Source organism: Aptenodytes patagonicus, chromosome 1, assembly GCF_965638725.1.
Source record: "Aptenodytes patagonicus chromosome 1, bAptPat1.pri.cur, whole genome shotgun sequence".
Lineage (NCBI taxonomy): Eukaryota > Metazoa > Chordata > Aves > Sphenisciformes > Spheniscidae > Aptenodytes > Aptenodytes patagonicus.
This window is the reverse complement of record NC_134949.1, coordinates 126,967,824-126,987,026: the sequence shown is the minus strand read 5'-3', so window position 1 is coordinate 126,987,026 and position 19,203 is coordinate 126,967,824. Positions and strand designations below refer to the sequence as shown.

The 19,203-nt window shown below is 43.5% G+C and overlaps 2 protein-coding genes across 4 annotated transcripts in view; both read right to left on the bottom strand.

The window, feature by feature from the left end:
* PDE9A (phosphodiesterase 9A) overlaps positions 1-3,274 on the bottom strand; it is a 70,541-nt gene extending 67,267 nt beyond the window's left edge. The window contains exon 1 of the mRNA XM_076354554.1: positions 3,207-3,274. The gene's annotated coding sequence lies outside the window, so the exon portion shown is untranslated. The remainder of the gene's footprint in view (positions 1-3,206) is intronic.
* Positions 3,275-6,307: 3,033 nt separating this feature from the next.
* The window catches only part of SLC37A1 (solute carrier family 37 member 1), a 38,189-nt gene continuing 25,293 nt past the window's right edge, over positions 6,308-19,203 (bottom strand). For all 3 annotated transcript variants that reach the window (XM_076354520.1, XM_076354512.1, XM_076354529.1), the window contains exons 12-20: positions 16,654-16,744; positions 15,102-15,164; positions 13,299-13,384; positions 12,590-12,638; positions 11,693-11,766; positions 10,108-10,186; positions 9,441-9,538; positions 7,015-7,067; positions 6,308-6,398 (exon numbers count right to left, since the gene is read on the bottom strand). In XM_076354520.1, the coding sequence (XP_076210635.1) occupies positions 6,383-6,398; positions 7,015-7,067; positions 9,441-9,538; positions 10,108-10,186; positions 11,693-11,766; positions 12,590-12,638; positions 13,299-13,384; positions 15,102-15,164; positions 16,654-16,744 (609 nt within the window). In that variant the 3' untranslated portion in view covers positions 6,308-6,382. The remainder of the gene's footprint in view (positions 6,399-7,014; positions 7,068-9,440; positions 9,539-10,107; positions 10,187-11,692; positions 11,767-12,589; positions 12,639-13,298; positions 13,385-15,101; positions 15,165-16,653; positions 16,745-19,203) is intronic.

Here is a 19,203-nt window from a genome sequence, read left to right as displayed (position 1 = left end):
AGTCCTGAAGGGTAAAGAGTCCAGGAAGGCTGGACATTCTTCAAGAAGAAAATCTTGAAGGCACAAGAGCAGGCCGTCCCCATGTGCCAAAAGACGAGCCACCAGGGAAGACCAGCCCGGCTGAACAGAGAGCTTTGGCTGGAACTCAGGAAAAAAAGGAGAGTTTATGACCTTTGGAAGAAGGGGCAGGCCACTCAGGAGGACTACAAGGATGTCGTGAGGTGATGCAGGGAGAAAATTAGAAGGGCCAAAGCCCAACTAGAACTTAATCTGGCTACTGCCGTAAAAGACAATAAAAAAATGTTTCTAGAAATACATTAGCAACAAAAGGAGGGCTAAGGAGAATCTCCATCCTTTATTGGATGCGGGGGGAAACATAGTGACAAAGGATGAGGAAAAGGCTGAGGTACTTAATGCTGCCTTTGCCTCAGACTTTAATAGTAAGACCAGTTGTTCTCCGGGTACCCAGCCCCCTGCGCTGGAAGACAGGGACGGGGAGCAGAATGAAGCCCCCATAATCCAAGGGGAAAAGGTTAGTGACCTGCTCCACCACTTAGACACACACAAGTCTATGGGGCCGGATGGGATCCAGCCAAGGGTACCGAGGGGGCTGGTGGAAGTGCTCACCAAGCCACTTCCCATCATTTATCAGCAGTCCTGGCTAACCGGGGAGGTCCCAGTTGACTGGAAGTTAGCAAATGTGACGCCCACCTACAAGAAGGGCCGGAGGAGGATCTGGGGAATTACAGGCCTGTCAGCCTGACCTCGGTGCCGGGGAAGGTTGTAGAACAGATCATCCTGAGTGCCATCACTTGGCACGTACAGGACAACCAGGTGACCAGGCCCAGTCAGCACGCGTTTATGAAAGGCATGTCCTGCTTGACCAACCTGATCTCCTTCTGTGACAAGGTAACCCGCTTAGTGGGTGAGGGAAAGGCTGTGGATGTTGTCTACCTAGACTTTAGTAAAGTCTTTGACGCCATTTCCCACGGCATTCTCCTGGAGAAACTGGCTGCTCGTGGCTTGGAAGGGCGTACTCTTTGCTGGGTAAAAAACTGGCTGGATGGCTGGGCCCAAAGAGTGGTGGTGAATGGAGTTAAATCCAGTTGGCGGCCAGTCACAAGTGGTGTTCCCCAGGGCTCAGTACTGGGGCCAGTACTGTTTAATACCTTTATCAATGATCTGGACAAGGGGATCAAGTGCTCCCTCAGTAAATTTGCAGACAACACCAAGTTGGGTGGGAGTGTTGATCTGCTCGAGGGTAGGAAGGCTCTGCAGAGGGACCTGGACAGGCTGGATCGATGGGCCGAGGCCAACTGTACGAGGTTCAACAAGGCCAAGTGCCGGGTCCTGCACTTGGGTCACAACAACCCCATGCAGCGCTACAGGCTTGGGGAAGAGTGGCTGGAAAGCTGCCCAGCAGAGAAGGACCTGGGGGTGTTGGTCGACAGCCGGCTGAATATGAGCCGGCAGTGTGCCCAGGCGGCCAAGAAGGCCAACAGCATCCTGGCCTGTATCAGAAATAGTGTGGCCAGCAGGAGTAGGGAAGTGATCGTCCCCCTGTACTCGGCACTGGTGAGGCCGTACCTCAAATACTGTGTTCAGTTTTGGGCCCCTCACTACAAGGAGGACGTCGAGGTGCTGGGGCGTGTCCAGAGAAGGGCAACGAGGCTGGTGAAGGGTCTGGAGAACAAGTCTTATGAGGAGCGGCTGAGGGAACTGGGGTTGTTTAGCCTGGAGAGGAGGAGGCTGAGGGGAGACCTCATCGCTCTCTACAACTACCTGAAAGGAGGTTGTAGCGAGGTGGGTGTCGGTCTCTTCTCCCAAGTAAGTAGCGATAGGACGAGAGGAAATGGCCTCAAGTTGCGCCAGGGGAGGTTTAGATTGGACGTGAGGAAAAATTTCTTCACCAAAAGGGTTGTCAAGCATTGGAACAGGCTGCCCAGGGAAGTGGTTGAGTCCCCATCCCTGGAGGTATTTAAAAGACGTGTAGATGTGGTGCTTAGGGACATGGTTTAGTGGTGGACTTGGCAGTGCTATGTTAACGGCTGGACTTGATGATCTTAAAGGTCTTTTCCTACCTAAACAATTCTGTGATTCTATGATAACAGAATCAAGACAATAAATGTTCAAGATGATTAGAGCCTGAGAGAAAAGATGAAGCTTTTCAATTTCAATTCCGTATAAATTGAAGAGCAGTGAAGCAGACAACAAAAAAGTCACCTTAAAACTATGCTGTAGGAGTTGGACTCAGTCCCTGACTCAGATGAGTGTCCTCCTTCCCTACTAGACCAAAGTAGGCAGAATATATCCATCTGATGCAGCTGATTGGAAATACTGATGTTGTACAACCCACATTCCCATGAAAAGAAAAAAATTACACGTTCAAGTTGAGAAGGGCACTGTTTTCAAAATAAAGGCTCTAATTTGTTCTCCTAATGATCCATTTTCATTACCCTCACAAGAGATAGGAGTGCTGTCCCAGCAGGGCTGTCTATCCTTTCAACCAATAAATGGAGCATTTCTTCATGGAGATGTAAAAGATGAAGCAATCAGCATTTTTCACTTTAAAGCAGAATCTATTTTTATTCAACACAAGATGGTAAATGGATAAAATTCACAATAGCCAGCATTAAAAACCAAACCAACCCTGCAGTCATATTTAAATTTGGCTCTACCTACTGGTCGCTCACGTTTCTACATACAAAATTTTGTCAGTCTTGCTCATTTCCAGACTAATGGATATTGACACCCGATACTAACAAACCACACAGTTTATTCACAACTTGGGGGACCTTTAGGGTTGTTAAGAAAGAAAAGCAAATCTTTTTGTCCAACAAATTCGTAGCTGGAAGGAACTGAAATGCTGCACATTCGCAAAGAAGGAGACATCAGCACACTAAGAGTAACAAACTCCCTCCCACAATCGATGGAAGGAAGGACTCAGCCTGGCACCTCCAACATTGTCGTCATCCCATACCCGAGCCACTGCAGTGCAAAAGCTATTCAAATAAATAAATAAATAACAGCAGCAGCCTCAAAAAGTAAAACCCAAAACACAGTTAAATATCTTTACAACCTGTAACTGTTAAATACAACTGAAAGCATTTTAACCTAAGACTTCAGCCCATAGGGAACAGCCTCTCAAAATCTGAGCGCAGCAGAGTTGAAATTGTTTCCATAAACTAGTATACAGCTCTACATACCTTTTTTGGGGGAAGGGATTGTCATCTTCAGCTAAAGAAGTCCTCCATCCCTCCCTCCTCGCACAGCCATTGAAGTTGTGCCAGTACAGCTGTTTTGGTCGCAATGTTGTTTTTCCCCCATCAGAGGCTAGACCAGTCCCTCGGTCTGGCTAGCAGTCCCCCAGAGTCAGCCTGGCTGAGAGAGGGGCAGTGTGCCACGCCACCAGGATGGAAGTCCTTTCAAGTAACATTGCTGCAGAGTTCTGTCGCGTTTAATTACAGCCTAAAGCCCAAACGCAGCACAGATTTATGAATTCACATGTTGAGTATCCCCATGGGTCTCAACAGGTTTATTCAAAAATGTGTGAAGTTAACCATTCATCTAGGTGACTGCAGGGTCAGGGCCTACGCACAGCATTCACTTGCAAGGACTTTGGTACCTTCCTTAAGTCTTTGGGGGACCAAGGTCTTTCCTGTACCTCTGTTCAGCAAAACAGTTAAAAATGAACACGTTCTTATACTGTTCAAGTCAAGCATAAAGCATGTGCTCAATCAAACCAGTGAAATAACTCATCAAAGACTGAACAATTACAAAACAGCCCTGGAAATTAAGTGTTGTGCCAGCACATGGAACACAACACCAGCAGCTGATGAGACATTTCTCCATGTTTTGCAGGACTATTTTAGAGTGTGCTGTTTTGTTACTCAAGTGTAAAGACTACTACATTGTTTCACAAAACAGAGTATAGTTCAGAACAAGACATATACCTAGAGCTTTAATAAATACAGTTAAGAATAACACAGTTTAAATTATCTAGCCTTCGTGATCTAAGTATAAACACCTCATACAAAAAAAATTCCTTTTTACTTTGTGCATCTTTAAAAAAAAAAAAATCACAGAAACACCTGTTTTGCAAAGGAGATAGCTATACAAAGAAATGATATGTTTTGAAGACATTAAACCATCTATTTGGTGGGTAACACCAGTTACTGAGATGTTCTACAACCTACCACCTAGGTCATTTTTCTTTTCTGATATTTTGGCTGCAAATCTGAAATTCAGAGCCACTTGAAATTAGCTACTTGAAAGAGATTCCTGGTTATTAAAGCCCTGATCTGACAATGACTTCCACATGCACACACTAGCACTGAAATCAGGGAGTACCCAACAGAGATCACTGTGGCAGTGGGCACAAAAGCAGCTGATCTGTTGAATCCTGTAGTGCTAAAGTATGACAGCTCACAGTTCTCTGCCACCCCAAAGGAACAACCTCTCATTTCAACCCAGCCTAGAGGAGCAGCACAACAATTATGTGACATTTGCATAACCAGTTTATAATGCCCTGAAAATCATTAGAGCCCCCCACTGGAAATTCTGACTCAATCTACTTTTTGTTGCTTAGGACTCCCTTTTCAACGATCCTAATTGAGGACTAACATCCATCCAGAGAGTCTGTGAAAACTGCTAACTGCGGTACACCGCAACAGTAAATTCCATTTCATCACCAACCAAAAGGCTGGATGTTGTCCTTGGGATTAGAAGTAGTACTGTAGTTAAAAACTAATAATATGGCAAGGTTATTATTGTCTGACCAGGCAATGTGCGCTTGCAGCCCAGACAGCCAACCGTATCCTGGGCTGCATCAAAAGCAGCGTGGCCAGCAGGTCGAGGGAGGTGATTCTCCCCCTCTACTCCGCTCTTGTGAGACCCCACCTGGAGTACTGCGTTCAGCTCTGGGGCCCCCAACACAAGAAGGACATGGACGTGTTGGAGCGAGTCCAGAGGAGGGCCACGAAGATGATCAGAGAGCTGGAGCACCTCTCCTATGAAGACAGGCTGAGAGAGTTGGGGTTGTTCAGCCTGGAGAAGAGAAGGCTCCAGGGAGACCTTATTGCAGCCTTCCAGTACCTGAAAGGGGCCTACAAGAAAGCTGCAGAGGGACTTTTTACAAGGACATGTAGTGATAGGACAAGGGGTAATGGCTTTAAACTGAAGGGTGAAGGGTCTAGAGCACAAGTCTTATGAGGAGCAGCTGAGGGAACGGGGGTTGTTTAGCCTGGAGAGAAGGAGGCTCAGTGATAAGAGACCTCATCGCTCCCTACAACTACCTGAAAGGAGGTTGTAGCGAGGTGGGTGTCGGTCTCTTCTCCCAAGTAATAAGTGATAGGAGGAGAGGAAACAGCCTCAAGTTGCGCCAGGGAAGGTTTAGATTGGATATGAGGAAAAATTTCTTCACCAAAAGGGTTGTCAAGCGTTGGAACAGGCTGCCCAGGGAAGTGGTTGAGTCCCCATCCCTGGAGGTATTTAAAAGACGTGTAGATGTGGTGCTTAGGGACATGGTTTAGTGATGGACTTGGCAGTGCTAAGTTAACGGTTGGACTTGATGATCTTAAAGGTCTTTTCCAACCTAAATGATTCTATGATTTTATGATTCTATGAAAGAGGGCAGATTTAGATTAGCTAGAAGGAAGAAATTCTTCACTGTGAGGGTGGTGAGGCACTGGAACAGGTTGCCCAGAGAAGTTGTGGATGCCCCCTCCCTGGAAGTGTTCAAGGCCAGGTTGGAGGGGACTTTGAGCAACCTGGTCTAGTGGAAAGTGTCCCTGCCCATGGCAGGGGGGTTGGAACTAGATGATCTCTAAGGTCGCTTCCAACCCAAACCATTCTATGATAAAATACTAATAGCAGTGCATCTTAATAACCAGCTGGTATTGTCCTCTATGAAGTGATGTCCTTGATGTGCGCAACATGACATAAGGGATACATACTTTGCTCACTGACACTGGGACATTTCACTGCTAGACTGTTATGATTTCAACTTCCTTCTGCTCTAGTTTTGACTTGTTTTTGCAAAATACACAGTTCAGCATTTTAATTAAAAACATCCTATCAAAAGAAATAAAAAGGCACTTGGTATTTCTCTTTGGCTCAGTTGAGGCGTGCTGCTAAAACCTTCCCAAAGTTCCTGTCTCTTCATCTGATGAATAGTTGCCATCCTGAGGTACTTATTCATGTGCAAAAATAAGAGCTTCAGGGATTTATCAGTTGCATTTCTCACACTGCTTCCAGTAAACATGCAAAGTTCTTCACCAAACAGAATCTCTTAAATATAGAATAATGCATTCTATGAAGTTTGTTTTCCAGGGAAGAGCTCTGATCACTGACGCAGTCCTTATTCCAAATCTGGTCTCGTAGCTCAGTGTTCTTTAAACCTGGGAGAGAACAGCAACCAGGCAGGAAAAATTGAGGTGTAAGGCATTAACAGCCACTAACTTCAAAATGCAGGATCCATCCCTTGCCATGCTATTCTCTGTCCATTTTACTTCTCCAAAACTACAACCAAGGGTCTCAATTTAGATTTTGCATATGCAAGTGTAACCCCATGGATTCAGTGCATTTTTTCCCCTCGATTCAAAACACTAAATTCAGAGTTACCCTTTCCTTTAAGGAGACCTTTTGGAAAAAGTTACATTTGAAACTATTAATAAACACAGAGCAAGCAATTGAGTAGCTTCTTATTCCCCAGGTGCACGCTCCATCATGAAACCCAGGAAGATAACATCCTGGGGAAAAAACAAACCATAACTAAGAGACCGTGACAGAGATGTATTTTCAGATACTTTTCAAAATGAGATGTTCTAAAGAAAAATGTTCATGATTTGAAAACATCAAACTGAGATTACTCTTTTGAAGCAAAATTAAAACAGACAGAAATGGACATACAGAAACCTTAACACGTTCAGTCTACATCTAGGTATTACGGGGCAAAGGCTTAGTAACATGTTTCTAAACCGTTATTAAAGAGCAACAGCCATGCATAACACTTACAGGGTATGGTCTGCATTACACCGAAGTTCCTTCTGAATAAGACGGAGTAAGAACTGTAAACAACAGTCACAGTATCTGTGTTAATATCTATACAGATATACAAATAAGCTCAGTTTCAGGATAAGATGTTCACTGTTACTCAGAGCTCCTCATTTGAAACATTACCCTGTAATGATGAACTCAGTTTAAAAAAAAAAAAAATTAGAAGATTTACAGATGCTCAATGTTTGGAAGAGGAGTTTTCACAATGAATAGGCAAGAGGAAAATTATTTCCTTTTCACAACCGAGAGATCGATTTCTTTGTAAAAATCAGAATGGCTTTCCAAAGTTACTTTACCAGCAGACATGTAAAGAAACTAGCAGACATGTAAAGAAACCAGCAGAGGGAACCCAAGACTTCAGGAAAACATGGCAGATAAAAACTTTGGAGCATAAAAGTATTTTAGCTGCTATTCTGACAAACACTTGTGTGTGTGAAAAGCTTTAATCACACAATTAGTCAAGATGAGTAAAGTCAGTCACGTTTACTTGCCTGTGCAGGATCAGGACTTTCAAGTCGCTTTAAAAAGTGTACTAAGATAGTACCCAGGAAAGTGATTTTACAAATAAATTGTGATGATTCCCACGTACATTAAAGACAGAATTAGAACTTCCAGGGTTCCCCACTGTTACAGGTTTCCTTATCCTCAGAGTCTCACTGTTATAAATGGAAGTTTCTTTACTATTACAAGTATTGGTGTTTTAAGAAGCTAAATCTAACATTTCAGAGGTATGGGAGTGGCCAAGAATGACAGAACTGAATGCCACGTGAGGCTAAAGCCCCTCCAGATATCTTTGAAGAAATAACATTTGAACACAGACATCTAAGCGCTGTACTGCAAAGAACAGGAAAAGCAGAACAACAGTTACAAACACCAGGATTTATTACAACAGCACAGAGTCAACCCTCCCAAAAACAGAGCTTTACAAAGGCATTTTAACTGATGCAGCAAATAAATGTGGGATTTTTTCATTTGGTTTTAATAAATGACTATAAAAGAAAAAAAGCAGAGCTTTAAGTCTACTTGGGAAAACTACGACAATCTCCCAAACCTCACTCTGCAGCATGGAATACCTAATACTGAAAACAGCACAAATCAGGATTTATAGAGCTGCTGACCACCGGTGGCAACATACTTCAATTATTAACCTACCTAATTTATTTACTTAATTTCCAGAGATTTCATATCTTAAATGTGGAAAAATTTACTTCAAAATTTTGGGTTTAACTTGAATTTAGGAAAAAAGCCTCAATCGTAACTCAAAGCAAGACTTTCTGCTTTTCTTGTGTCAGGAAAGAGTGATCTGACACACTCAGCATTAGCTCCTCTGCAGGAGCAGAGAGCTCAGTGCAACACCGTGCAGGCACGGGGCTTTGTCTGGGCACAGCCAGTACGGAGAAAGGAGTATTTCTGAAGTGTTTCACAGTCACCCTACCCTTTCATGACCACTTCTACCCAGGACTTCAAAAGGAGAGGAGAAGCGGGTGACACTTCAGGACATGTCTGAGGTGGTCATAGCAGCACTCTGCTCTGCTGGAGAACAAAGCTGGTACAGACGCCAGCCAGGGAAATCCGTGGCAAATGCAAAAACGTAACCTACAGGCTAACCTACAGGTGGGTGCAGCAAGACTGACTTCAAAGGTACAGCAAGACTCGCCTTGCCTCATCTTGTGTCTTCTTTGGTCTTTAAAAGCAAAGCAGGGCAAGTCAGAAGTGGAAAAAAAAAAAACAACCCAAAACAACAAACCCAACCTTTTCAGATCTTCTTATCAATCATACAGGATCTCAGACAGGAGAAAAAAAGAAAATGGGCGGGCTTTGTACCAAGCCACCACGTGCATTGCATTCCTTTTGCCTAAATATCTGCTCCCGGTTACTGTCAAAAGTTAGGATGCCAGTTTTTCGTCTAACCTAGTACTGAATTTTTAGGGCCCATCTGGAGAATGTGATGTATTAACTTTCAACAGCTTCATTACCACGGTGCTTTTGGTGATACAGCAATGTAGCAAAACATTTGTTACTGCTTTGCTTAACTGGCTTTAAAGAAAACGGAAGTAATTCTTCCGTGAGTGGAATCTGAGGCATCTTCTAGGTCTATATATGAAGGTTTGCTTACAATTATGCCCGCTGTAATCTACTCAGCCAGCAATTAACAGATGTGTATTTGCTTAGGAATTGAAGTGCATCAGAACTAATCTGCACTTTTGATTAAAATTAGATGAAAATTTCAAAATGAGCAAATTTGCTCTTTAATTGAAAATCTCCTAAACAATTGGAAGTTTCTTGTAAGATGGAGTATTGAAATTGCAAAAGGAAAACTTGCATTTTAAGATAGTTTAGCACAAAGGAAATACGCGGCAACTAAATAGTATTTTTAGACTTACTAGCAAGGCACATGCATCTGCCACCATGAGCATGTAAAACACGTTGTTCCAACCAGATGGGGAAATAAGACCAGCTAAGAGAGGCCCCAAAGCCGCACCTAAAATATAATATTGATATTGTCAGAATGATGCAACGTAAGATTTACTATGCCGAAAGATAGTTATTCTGGGTTAGAATATCAATTTCTCCACCTAGTTAACTCAGTATTACCTTATGTATTAAAAGGTCGCAGAAAGTGCAAAACATTACTGGTACAGCTGCAAGCCAATGTGAAACCTAACACAGGGGAAGCTGGGAGACTAGAAGTTTGTGAAACGCCTGTCTTTGGCTCAACAAAATGCCCGTCCAATATTAAGCTGAATCCTACTCAATTTTCCCTTCCACATACCAGTGCGGAGGCCATGAATAAAATATCCCTGATCTCGGAAACAGCCCAATGGCATTTACTTTTGCTGTCTGTGCCCAGTATCAGTCTACCACCCTCCTCCTTCCCCCCCACCTCAGTGGGACCACTAGAGAGGTTTAAGGCTAAGTTTGCTCTACTCTCCATTTCCAAAGCTGTACCGAGTCCTGGCAAAATGTGAACTGGAGACAGCCTAGTTTCTCAAAGATCCTTTGTTTTAACCTACCACAGCTAAAGCAGGCTACCTTACAGCTCTGGCTTACCTACAGATCCTGTTCCATCGATGATCGCTGTCACTGTGGACAAGGCTCTTGCATTCCCTTTCAGGCTTTTATGGGTACCCTAGAGTGACAAAGACTGCTTAGACCCATCCTGAGCTAAACTCTGAAAAAGTCCTTAGAGCGTCATCTAGCTCACACCCCTCCACATTAGATGTACATTGTGAAGATGCCTTAAAAATCCTAGCTCAGACCCTTTTATCACAACTTAAAGAAGCCGTCTACTCCATCAACCTGTTGCCTACAGTGTTCTCCTCTATTAAATCATGTTACTTAAACCACAGGAGCCAAGAAGCTTTCTGTTCTGCACACTCTGGATTCAAGCAATAAGGACAGCACTTCAGATTTGCATTATGCTGCAAGGCTGTTTCCATGGCCCTTTTTTCCCCTGCTAATACAGCAAAGCTTTGTGGAACCAAAAAAAAAAAAAAAAAACCCACTGCTGTGATAGGAATACTAGAGTACTGGAATTATGGATATATACCAAAATGCTAATTCAGAGAATTCTTGAGCCAAAAGAAGCTGTTCAGTCCCAATTTTAGAAGCCGGGTCTTCAGAAAAAAACCAATTGATAAAGGGAGTGACTTAGTAGAAAGATAGAAAAACTGAATAGTTCAGAGAACTGCTAAGACAGACAGTCCTTTATCTCCAGTACACTGAGGAGAATACAGTCAAGTAATCAGCAATTTACATTTGCTTGTGTCAGATGTTTGATGGTTGACATCCTAGGAACTGGTTGGCAGTTTCAACCCTCTTCCCAAGGGCCAGGTAGGGATCTTGCATGTCAGGCCCCACTTTCTAGCTAGCAGCCCCTTCAACAAGGCTAAGGATAAAATGGGCAATGCATGGTGGCCTTCTTTGTCACCTCCAGGCCAAGGATAGGACTCCAGAGGACGTCTAGAGATTTCTGTCCTGCTCCTTTCCCTATATTTAGAACATTTGTTGTTAGAGGAGTTTTGCCTCTTGCTTGGTGCTTTAAGGAATGAGGACCTTTGAAAGCAACCTTCCAAAGCCTACCTAATGAAAGGTACCCAGGGTCAATGTTTTCACACGGCATTTGTGACTGACCGACCTGATCCAGCTGGAAGTGCCAGCAACCAGAATAACAGTACAAGAAATGGCAGAGGGTAGCATGGACAAAAGTAAGGGTATGTGCCATATATAGCTTTCCACACTGATGGGAATTAGGTCTCCAACTCACCTCTCATGCAGACTCAGCCCCTCCCCTCATTTAAAAATGCAAAGTATAGAAGGGGAGAAGGCACCTGTACAGACACTTGACCTTGCATGCAACCTTCACATTCACTTTGGGCTGTCATCTACAAGATTTGGGCTGTCTTGTTAGTAGCCAACAATAATTCAGAAGCCTCTCACAAGCACGACACTCATTCATACTAATACACGAACTCTAAAACAATTTCAATGGCTGAGTTCAGCACTGCCTACCCAGCTCCTTATCCCTTTCCTTTGGGACAACGCAGCCCCTTCACTGATGACCCTGCAGAAGTCAAAGGGCTCTCTCTGGAGGCCAAAGCTACTACACTGGAAGCAGAGGGGGAGCCAAACTCACCAAATCGGCAGAGACAGCAGTGGTGATCAGCGCGTAAGGGCCATTCACCAGAGCACCACTGATAAGCAGCATCACTGTGGCAAGTGGGACAGAAATGGAAAATGTGAGTTGTTTGCATGACTGTCAACCACAGCAACAGGAAACATCATAGCCTGTGGTTCTCAAATGGTTTAATCCTTCCTTGGCTTCCCTGGCCCCATTACAGAATTGGGAAAGGAGGAAAAGCAACACGTATTTGTATCTCCCTGCAATGCTTACTCCATGACGTGAATTCTCAAATTTAAGAGGAGACAGGGCTGAGTCAAAAGACACTTCCCAGGGCCTTTACTGATCCTGGTAGGTCAGAGAAAGGGGAAAGTCTGACCAAATTGGCCCTAAGAGCAGGGGATGCTCACAGGCACCCACCCATAAGCCCCTTCTCTGCTTGTACAGCACCGAGCACCAGAGGGCCCTAAAACTTAACAAGGCCTTTAGGCAGATGAGACACTACTGTCAGCAGTTGTGTTTCAACTTCTGTTTTCAGGTAACAGATAGAAAGACAAGTTAATTCAGACTAAACAAGTAAAGTTAACGTTGCTGTCAAAAGTACTACAAGTAGTCTTTAAATACCTCTGACACTGGGAATAGAGAATATAATAAAGCCTGTGCTGACACAACAAGTTCCAGAAAGAAGACTAATGATATTAACTAAATCACTGTTCTCATGCCACCCCTTACTTATTTCCTGGCCTCTTCCTTACCCCATAAAAAGCCTGCAAGACAAAGTCTAGGGAATTTGATTCCATATTTCCTCCTCTCAGGGAAAAAATAAAATAAAAAGAAAAGGGAAGAGCATCAAAGGATCATAAATGAAAAGTTCACATAAAGCCAGGCAGAAAATAACTTAAAAACACTCACCTACAGTAGCCTCAAGGCCCATTTTACTGACTGCAGAGAACATGTACAACTGTAAAGATGAAAAAACAAACATGTTGAATACCAACATATGTACTAATCTTAGGTTCCCCATGTTCCCCAGGCTAACTAAAAAATATCTTAGTTGGGATTACGTGAAAACTAGTTCTAGCATCCGAGGTTTTACTAAACCTTTTTAGACGACAGCAGGATGGTTGTTTGATTAGACAGAGGAGGGAGGTAAGGGATGTGCTCCTGTTCCTCAGTATGTCCTTCCAGAGGAAAGGGCTGTGTTATGAGACCACTCAGTTTTAAACTCTCAAATTGCCAGCTTCAACACAGCGCAGAATACTGTTCACAAAAGAATCAAAACTTAAAGAAAAAAAGCACCTCGTATGTCCAACTGCCAGTTTACCAATAGTTACAGCACAGAAATTTTAGCCTTTGAGCAGCTAAAATTCTGGCCAGAACAGACACCAAACAGTGATAAAATTTCTATATAGTCCTGTAACAAGCAATGCACTAGACTTGTTTGCTTGTTTAGTAAAGGCAGCCCCAACGTCTATACTTGCTCACACGCTCAACTTTTCACGCCAGCTTTTAACCTGGCCCGAACTCTTTATATCCAAGTTAGAAGATGCTGTTTGCAGAATTTCCCAAGGAATGCTGTCAAAGTCTCAGCCGCAGCTGTAAGAGAGGGGCAAACTCTTACTGTGGGTGCTGCAAGCAACAACATCATTCCGCAGGTTGATGCCCTCTTCTCCAGCCTGTCTGAAATAAGGCCTGCCAAAATTCCACCTGAAAGAAGAGATAGGTGTGTGAGGAAAACACTCAGTGCATGTTTTACACAAAAGACATCAGTTATACTTAATGAAACCCAACCCAGATTAAAACAATAGGATATGACTTTTAATGTACAGTTATACACAGCAGCACAGAGCATGAGACAGACAACATAATTCGCACTTAGCAATATCCTTATTAACCCGACCGGTTTTGACTTGGAAGATAACAGAAGCAGACAGTTGTTCTTCCACATTGTTTATGCCAACCAAATATCCAAGATGATGGAGCAGGGGCGGAACAGAGATGGAAGAAATATTTAGAAATCATTGTTCTGCTGCTTTTGAATGCAAAAAGCCTTTTCACCAGGTGCCATGTGGCCCCACTGCTGGCACTCTGGAATCCAGCTGTGCCCAGCTACTCATGGGTCTCAACTCCTCACATGCGCCAATAAACTTGGCTCTCGACTGCTCTGTCCATGTTGCACTGCAACCAGGGGGAATGAGCTATTCTAGATCTTGGGGCAAATGAAATATTTGTTTTTCTCTCCACGCAGTCACTCCAGGCTCTTTACTGTTCCCTACTTCTTGTGTTTGCCAACGACTGTACACAGAAGTACTAATCGGAGCGTGTGGCAGGAGGGGGCTGGAAGGCCTGAGGGAAAGAGCTGCCAAAGTGACATAAAGGGAACTTGGTATGGGGCGAAGGAAAGGATGTTCTCCGGATTCTCCAGATTCCTAAATATCACTGGGCCTGCCTCTCCCTTCCCAGCTGCCCATTTCCAAAGTGCTCACGTCGCACTTGAATTTAAATGTAAATGCCAAAGGTCTAAGCAGCACCCAGCACCTTGTTAAGATTGTATTCACAGTGGAATAAGATACTGCTGAAAGAAGTCACCCACATCTCTAAGGTAGTAACTAACTCTGGCTTCCAGCTATCTGGGATGAAATGAGCAATGAGAAATGGCAAAAGTCACATCCAGCACAAGACTGGAACAGTAACTGAAAGACACCTTGACACCTGCATCTTGAACTACCAGGGCCTACATAGCTCTTGATCTAGTGAAACTTGTCCAGCATGAGCGTCATTTTCCAACAGACTGATACAAGGCTTACCTCCATAAGGGAACTGAGGGAAATGGAGGGGGACAGCGGGTCACATAAAATCAGCTGGGCATCAAGATGATGACGCTTGTTTTATTGTGAGCTATACTGTCTGCACTGGCATAAAAATTTAATTATTCAGTGGTCACCTCACAAATTACAAAGGAATAGTCTCATCCTTATTACATTTTCCCAATTTTATCACATACAGTTGTATGAGGCATCAAGAAAAAAAAAAACAAAACACCTGCGGCCATTCGCCTCTGTGCCCACAAAAAATACACAACTGTACAAGCTGGGATAGTTCTGTTATGTTCGAGTGACAAAAGGAAGATATTTTGACAGATGGCATGACCAAAACTCATGGGCCAGAGCTGATGGAGCTAAAAGATTCCATAATATTTGGCTCTAACAATCTGTACTGGACAATATCATTGGCTCTGAGTTTTCAGTTGAAAGATATTTTGCTAGGTTTTCAACAACCAACCCAGCTCTCAGCTTAGTACCTTTACTGCCACTCTTCTTCAGTGGGTGGAAGGCACAAGGACTAAAAATATGTAAGCTGTGCGTACCACAGCTTTTCCTAAACTGGTCTGATTAAGGATGAAATATTAATATATAAAACTTACCGAAGATTCCACCCACATCAAACAGTGTAGAAAGGTCCCCAGCTCTTTTGGCATCAAGATGTTCTAGTGAGAGAAGAAAAACATTTGTCTCATTTCCAGACTACAAAACGTAGAAATCTCAACACAGTCTTGTCATGCTAGGGTAAAGGCATCTTACAGCACTATTGTTTGTTCACAGGAATAAGCTACCATAAGCTGTCATTGTATATGACAAATAAGAGTGTATCATAACTGGGTATTCAGGGACACAGTCTTTTGAATGCAATGACACTCATGGCTGGACATTTTACCACTTTAACTATAGATACAGTCCAAGCAATAGAGCTGTCGATTGTTAAAGTCTGGACTAACAATATTCCCATTTGTGAACAGCCACAGATTCATAAGCCGTTAACAAATGCTCGTGAGGCTCTTTGCTCTAAAAGCATGATTAGCGTACATTTGGATCACTTATAGAGCCTCATCCTGGAGGTCTCCATCACACGACCAGTAACAGTCATCATTAAATTACGTCTGGCAACCCTGCTTGGCACAACATGCACTGTGCAGTTTATGGGTACTATGAAGAGACAGTGATTTCCTTAACTCCACTGTTTGGCATGGGCAGTGAAGACCACTGTTTGCACATACTTACATTTAGTCTAATGTAGTTACTGATATGCTACAGGGTCAGATTTCCAAAAGTACATCAGAAAGTGGGGAAACCCAGTCCTATTGTGTTAAGTGTGAAGTTTCAAAAGGAGCTGGACTTCTAAACACCTTTGGTATTTTTTTTGAAAGTCTCTGAAATACATTTGAAAGAGCAGTATGTGCTAAAACAGTGGTGTCAGTGGCACTACCATAACCTCACCAACATCTGCCACAGCACAGATGGCAGCACTGTGCTAAGTATCATTAACCTTTCTATTAAAAGCACACTGCTTTCAAGGTACCCAGTCCGGCAGGAGCACTGGTTATTTGGAGTCCACACACAACAGCCTTTAGCCATAGGATCTGCAGCTCTATGTGTTTTCATAGGGTGTTCAACCTGTCTCTCTCTGCTGGTTGTTACTGCCATACTTGTCCAGCACAGCCTTTTTGTTAGCTGGGGGTTTAAAGGTCACATCGTGACTCACAAGAACATGAATTTGTCCGGCTAGGGAGAACTCCCTTCTCTGCTCTCTACAGCACAAACAAAAAAGCAGCACTGAACAGATAAAGAAGTTAATTTAGATTTTTTTGTATACATTTAAATAAGGCACTTCAATCATGTAAAAACATTATTAGACAGTAAACTTTTTCGTTTGTTTGCAAGAGCCAAGACACAGCATTTATGCTTGGAATTGTTAAAGATAAGCCAGATTCTTTTTTTGTTTGTTTTGAAAATGCCCTCTCATAATACTGAATTCATAAAACTGAGAAATATGTCAGTTGGTGACTTACAACTCTCCTGCTACTGTAGCAAAGATAGCCTATTTCAGAAGCAGTAATGTTTATTTTCTTATTTATTTCAAGCTCATATTTCCAGACACTTTGTAGTCATAATTCTGTATCCCCTTACTGTGATACTTACCTACATTTGTGATATAGAGGGGAAGCCAGAAGAGGAAAGTATAGCTCACCAGCTTTGCAAACAGAAGACAAAGAGAGAACTCTATGACTCCCTGAGAGAATAAAGAAAATAGGAAGTTAGTATCTTGACAGAGGCTGCTACTTGCTTTCAAAGACCATTATGAAAATGGTTTCTAAGAAGCATTTAGGCTTTTCTTTTTCTCTAAAGAATTCCCAAGAAGCATTCTTCCCCAAGAGCACAAAGCTTACGATCAGAGCAGACTGTGGTATTTTACTGACGTATTTTCTCTTCTCTTAATTGTACTGAATTGACCAAAGAGAGAACACTAAAATGAACAGGAAGGATTTGATACTGTTTGGGACATCTGCATCACTTCTTTTCCTCATGTAAAGAGTTTTTATATAGCATTATAGCAGGTTTGGAACGTATTCCAGAGAAATTGGCATATTTTTGTGTTCTTTAGATCTTTCCTTCAGATGGGTCTAAGATTTCTCCCTTACTGTTTAACTGTTTACAAAAAGCCAGTTAACCAGTATGACAGTTCGAATCAGTATGTGGCAAGAGCACACTACAGACAGGGCATATGCCTATTTAAAATACTAATTTGTTCCATCCTCTTTCCTGCTGGGTACATGAAAAGTATACTTACTGCACAGAGCTCCAACTAACCTGCCAAATTAACCTATCTTCATTCCCCTCACCATCTGATATCTTTTTGTTTGAAACCGGATTTCCTAAATCCCTGGTACAGAGCACTGCAGTTATCTGCATGGACACCACACATACACAGCTGGCTCTACTTCACATACAGCTGTGACCATTCCCAACAACAGGCAGGAAAAATACTACAGTTACAGAGATTCCAGGTGGCAGCAGCAGCAGTTTTTTCTACCCATTACTTCCACTTGCCACAGGAAAAACAGTTGAGACAGAGGATCAGACTGGACAGGATGAGAAGATGCAGGAATACAGTGGTTGGGTGCTGGGGATTTCCTCCCCTACCTTTACACCTGGTCCAAATCAATTTGCATATAATTCTACCTGTGCAACCTACTGAAGCTGCGAGGCTTCAAGCTGAGAGGACAACCAAGAATGGTAGTCCCTGACCTAAAGGAAACTTCCGTTCCTTTTACCAGCAGTCCGAATGTTTGGGATGTCTGAAACTTCTCAATATAAGCCATACAAGAGATTTTAAAATTAAAGCTCTTAAAACCAATGTTGAGGAGTGTAAAAGGGAAGCCATGGAAGGAAGTTCTGATACAGAGAAGTGCTTATAGACTCAGCCTGCTATTCCATCCTTAATACCCATGTGTCATTAACTAAGACCAGTAAACTTTTAGAATAGACTTTAGAAGAGAATAGACTATTTCAGTTGGAAGGGCCCTACAACGATCATCTAGTCCAACTGCCTGACCAATTCAGGGCTGACCAAGTTAAAGCACGTTGTTAGGGGCATTGTCCAAATGCCTCTTAAACACTGACAGGCTTGGGGCATCGACCACCTCTCTAGGAAGCCTGTTCCAGTGTTTGACCACCCTCTCGGTAAAGAAATGCTTCCTAATGTCCAGTCTAAACCTCCCCTGGCACAGTTTTGAATCATTCCCACGCGTCCTGTCACTGGATACTGGGGAGAAGAGCTCAGCACCTCCCTCTCCACTTCCCCTCCTCAGGAAGCTGTACAGAGCAATGAGGTCGCCCCTCAGCCTCCTTTTCTCCAAACTAGACAAGCCCAAAGCCCTTAGCCGCTCCTCACAGGACATTCCTTCCAGCCCCTTCACCAGCTTTGTTGCCCTCCTCTGGACGCATTCAAGGACCTTCATGTCCTTCTTAAATTGTGGGGCCCGGACCTGCACACAGTACTCCAGGTGAGGCCGCACCAACGCTGAATACAGCGGGATAATCACTGCTTTTGACCAGCTGATTATGCTGTGTTTGATGCACCCCAGGGTGCAGTTTGCCCTCTTGGCTGCCAGGGCACGCTGCTGACTCCTATTGAGCCTGCTGTCGACCAGCACCCCCAGATCCCTTTCTGCAGGGCTGCTCTCCAGCCACTCCTCTCCCAATTTATACTTGTGCCCAGTGTTACTCCGTACTAGGTACAGAATCCGGCATTTTGACTTGTTAAACTTCATCCCATTAATCATTGCCCAATGCTCCAACCTATCTAGATCCCTCTGCAAGGCCTCTTGTCCCTCAAGAGAGTCAACAGCACCTCCCAGTTTGGTATCATCAGCAAACTTGCTAATGGTGCATTCAACTCCTGCATCCACATCGTTAATAAATATATTGAACAGAACTGGCCCTAGAATTGAACCCTTTGGAACACCGCTGGTCACCGGTCACCAGCCAGATGTAGCCCCATTCACCACAACCCTTTGAGCTTCAGCCAGTTCTTCACCCAGCGCACCATGAACCCGCTCATCCCACAGCTGAACAACTCGTCCAGAAGGATGCTGTGAGGGACAGTATCAAAAGCCTTACTAAAATCCAGAACAACTCCATCCACCACCTTCCCTTCACCCACTAGGCAGACGATCTTATCATAGAAGG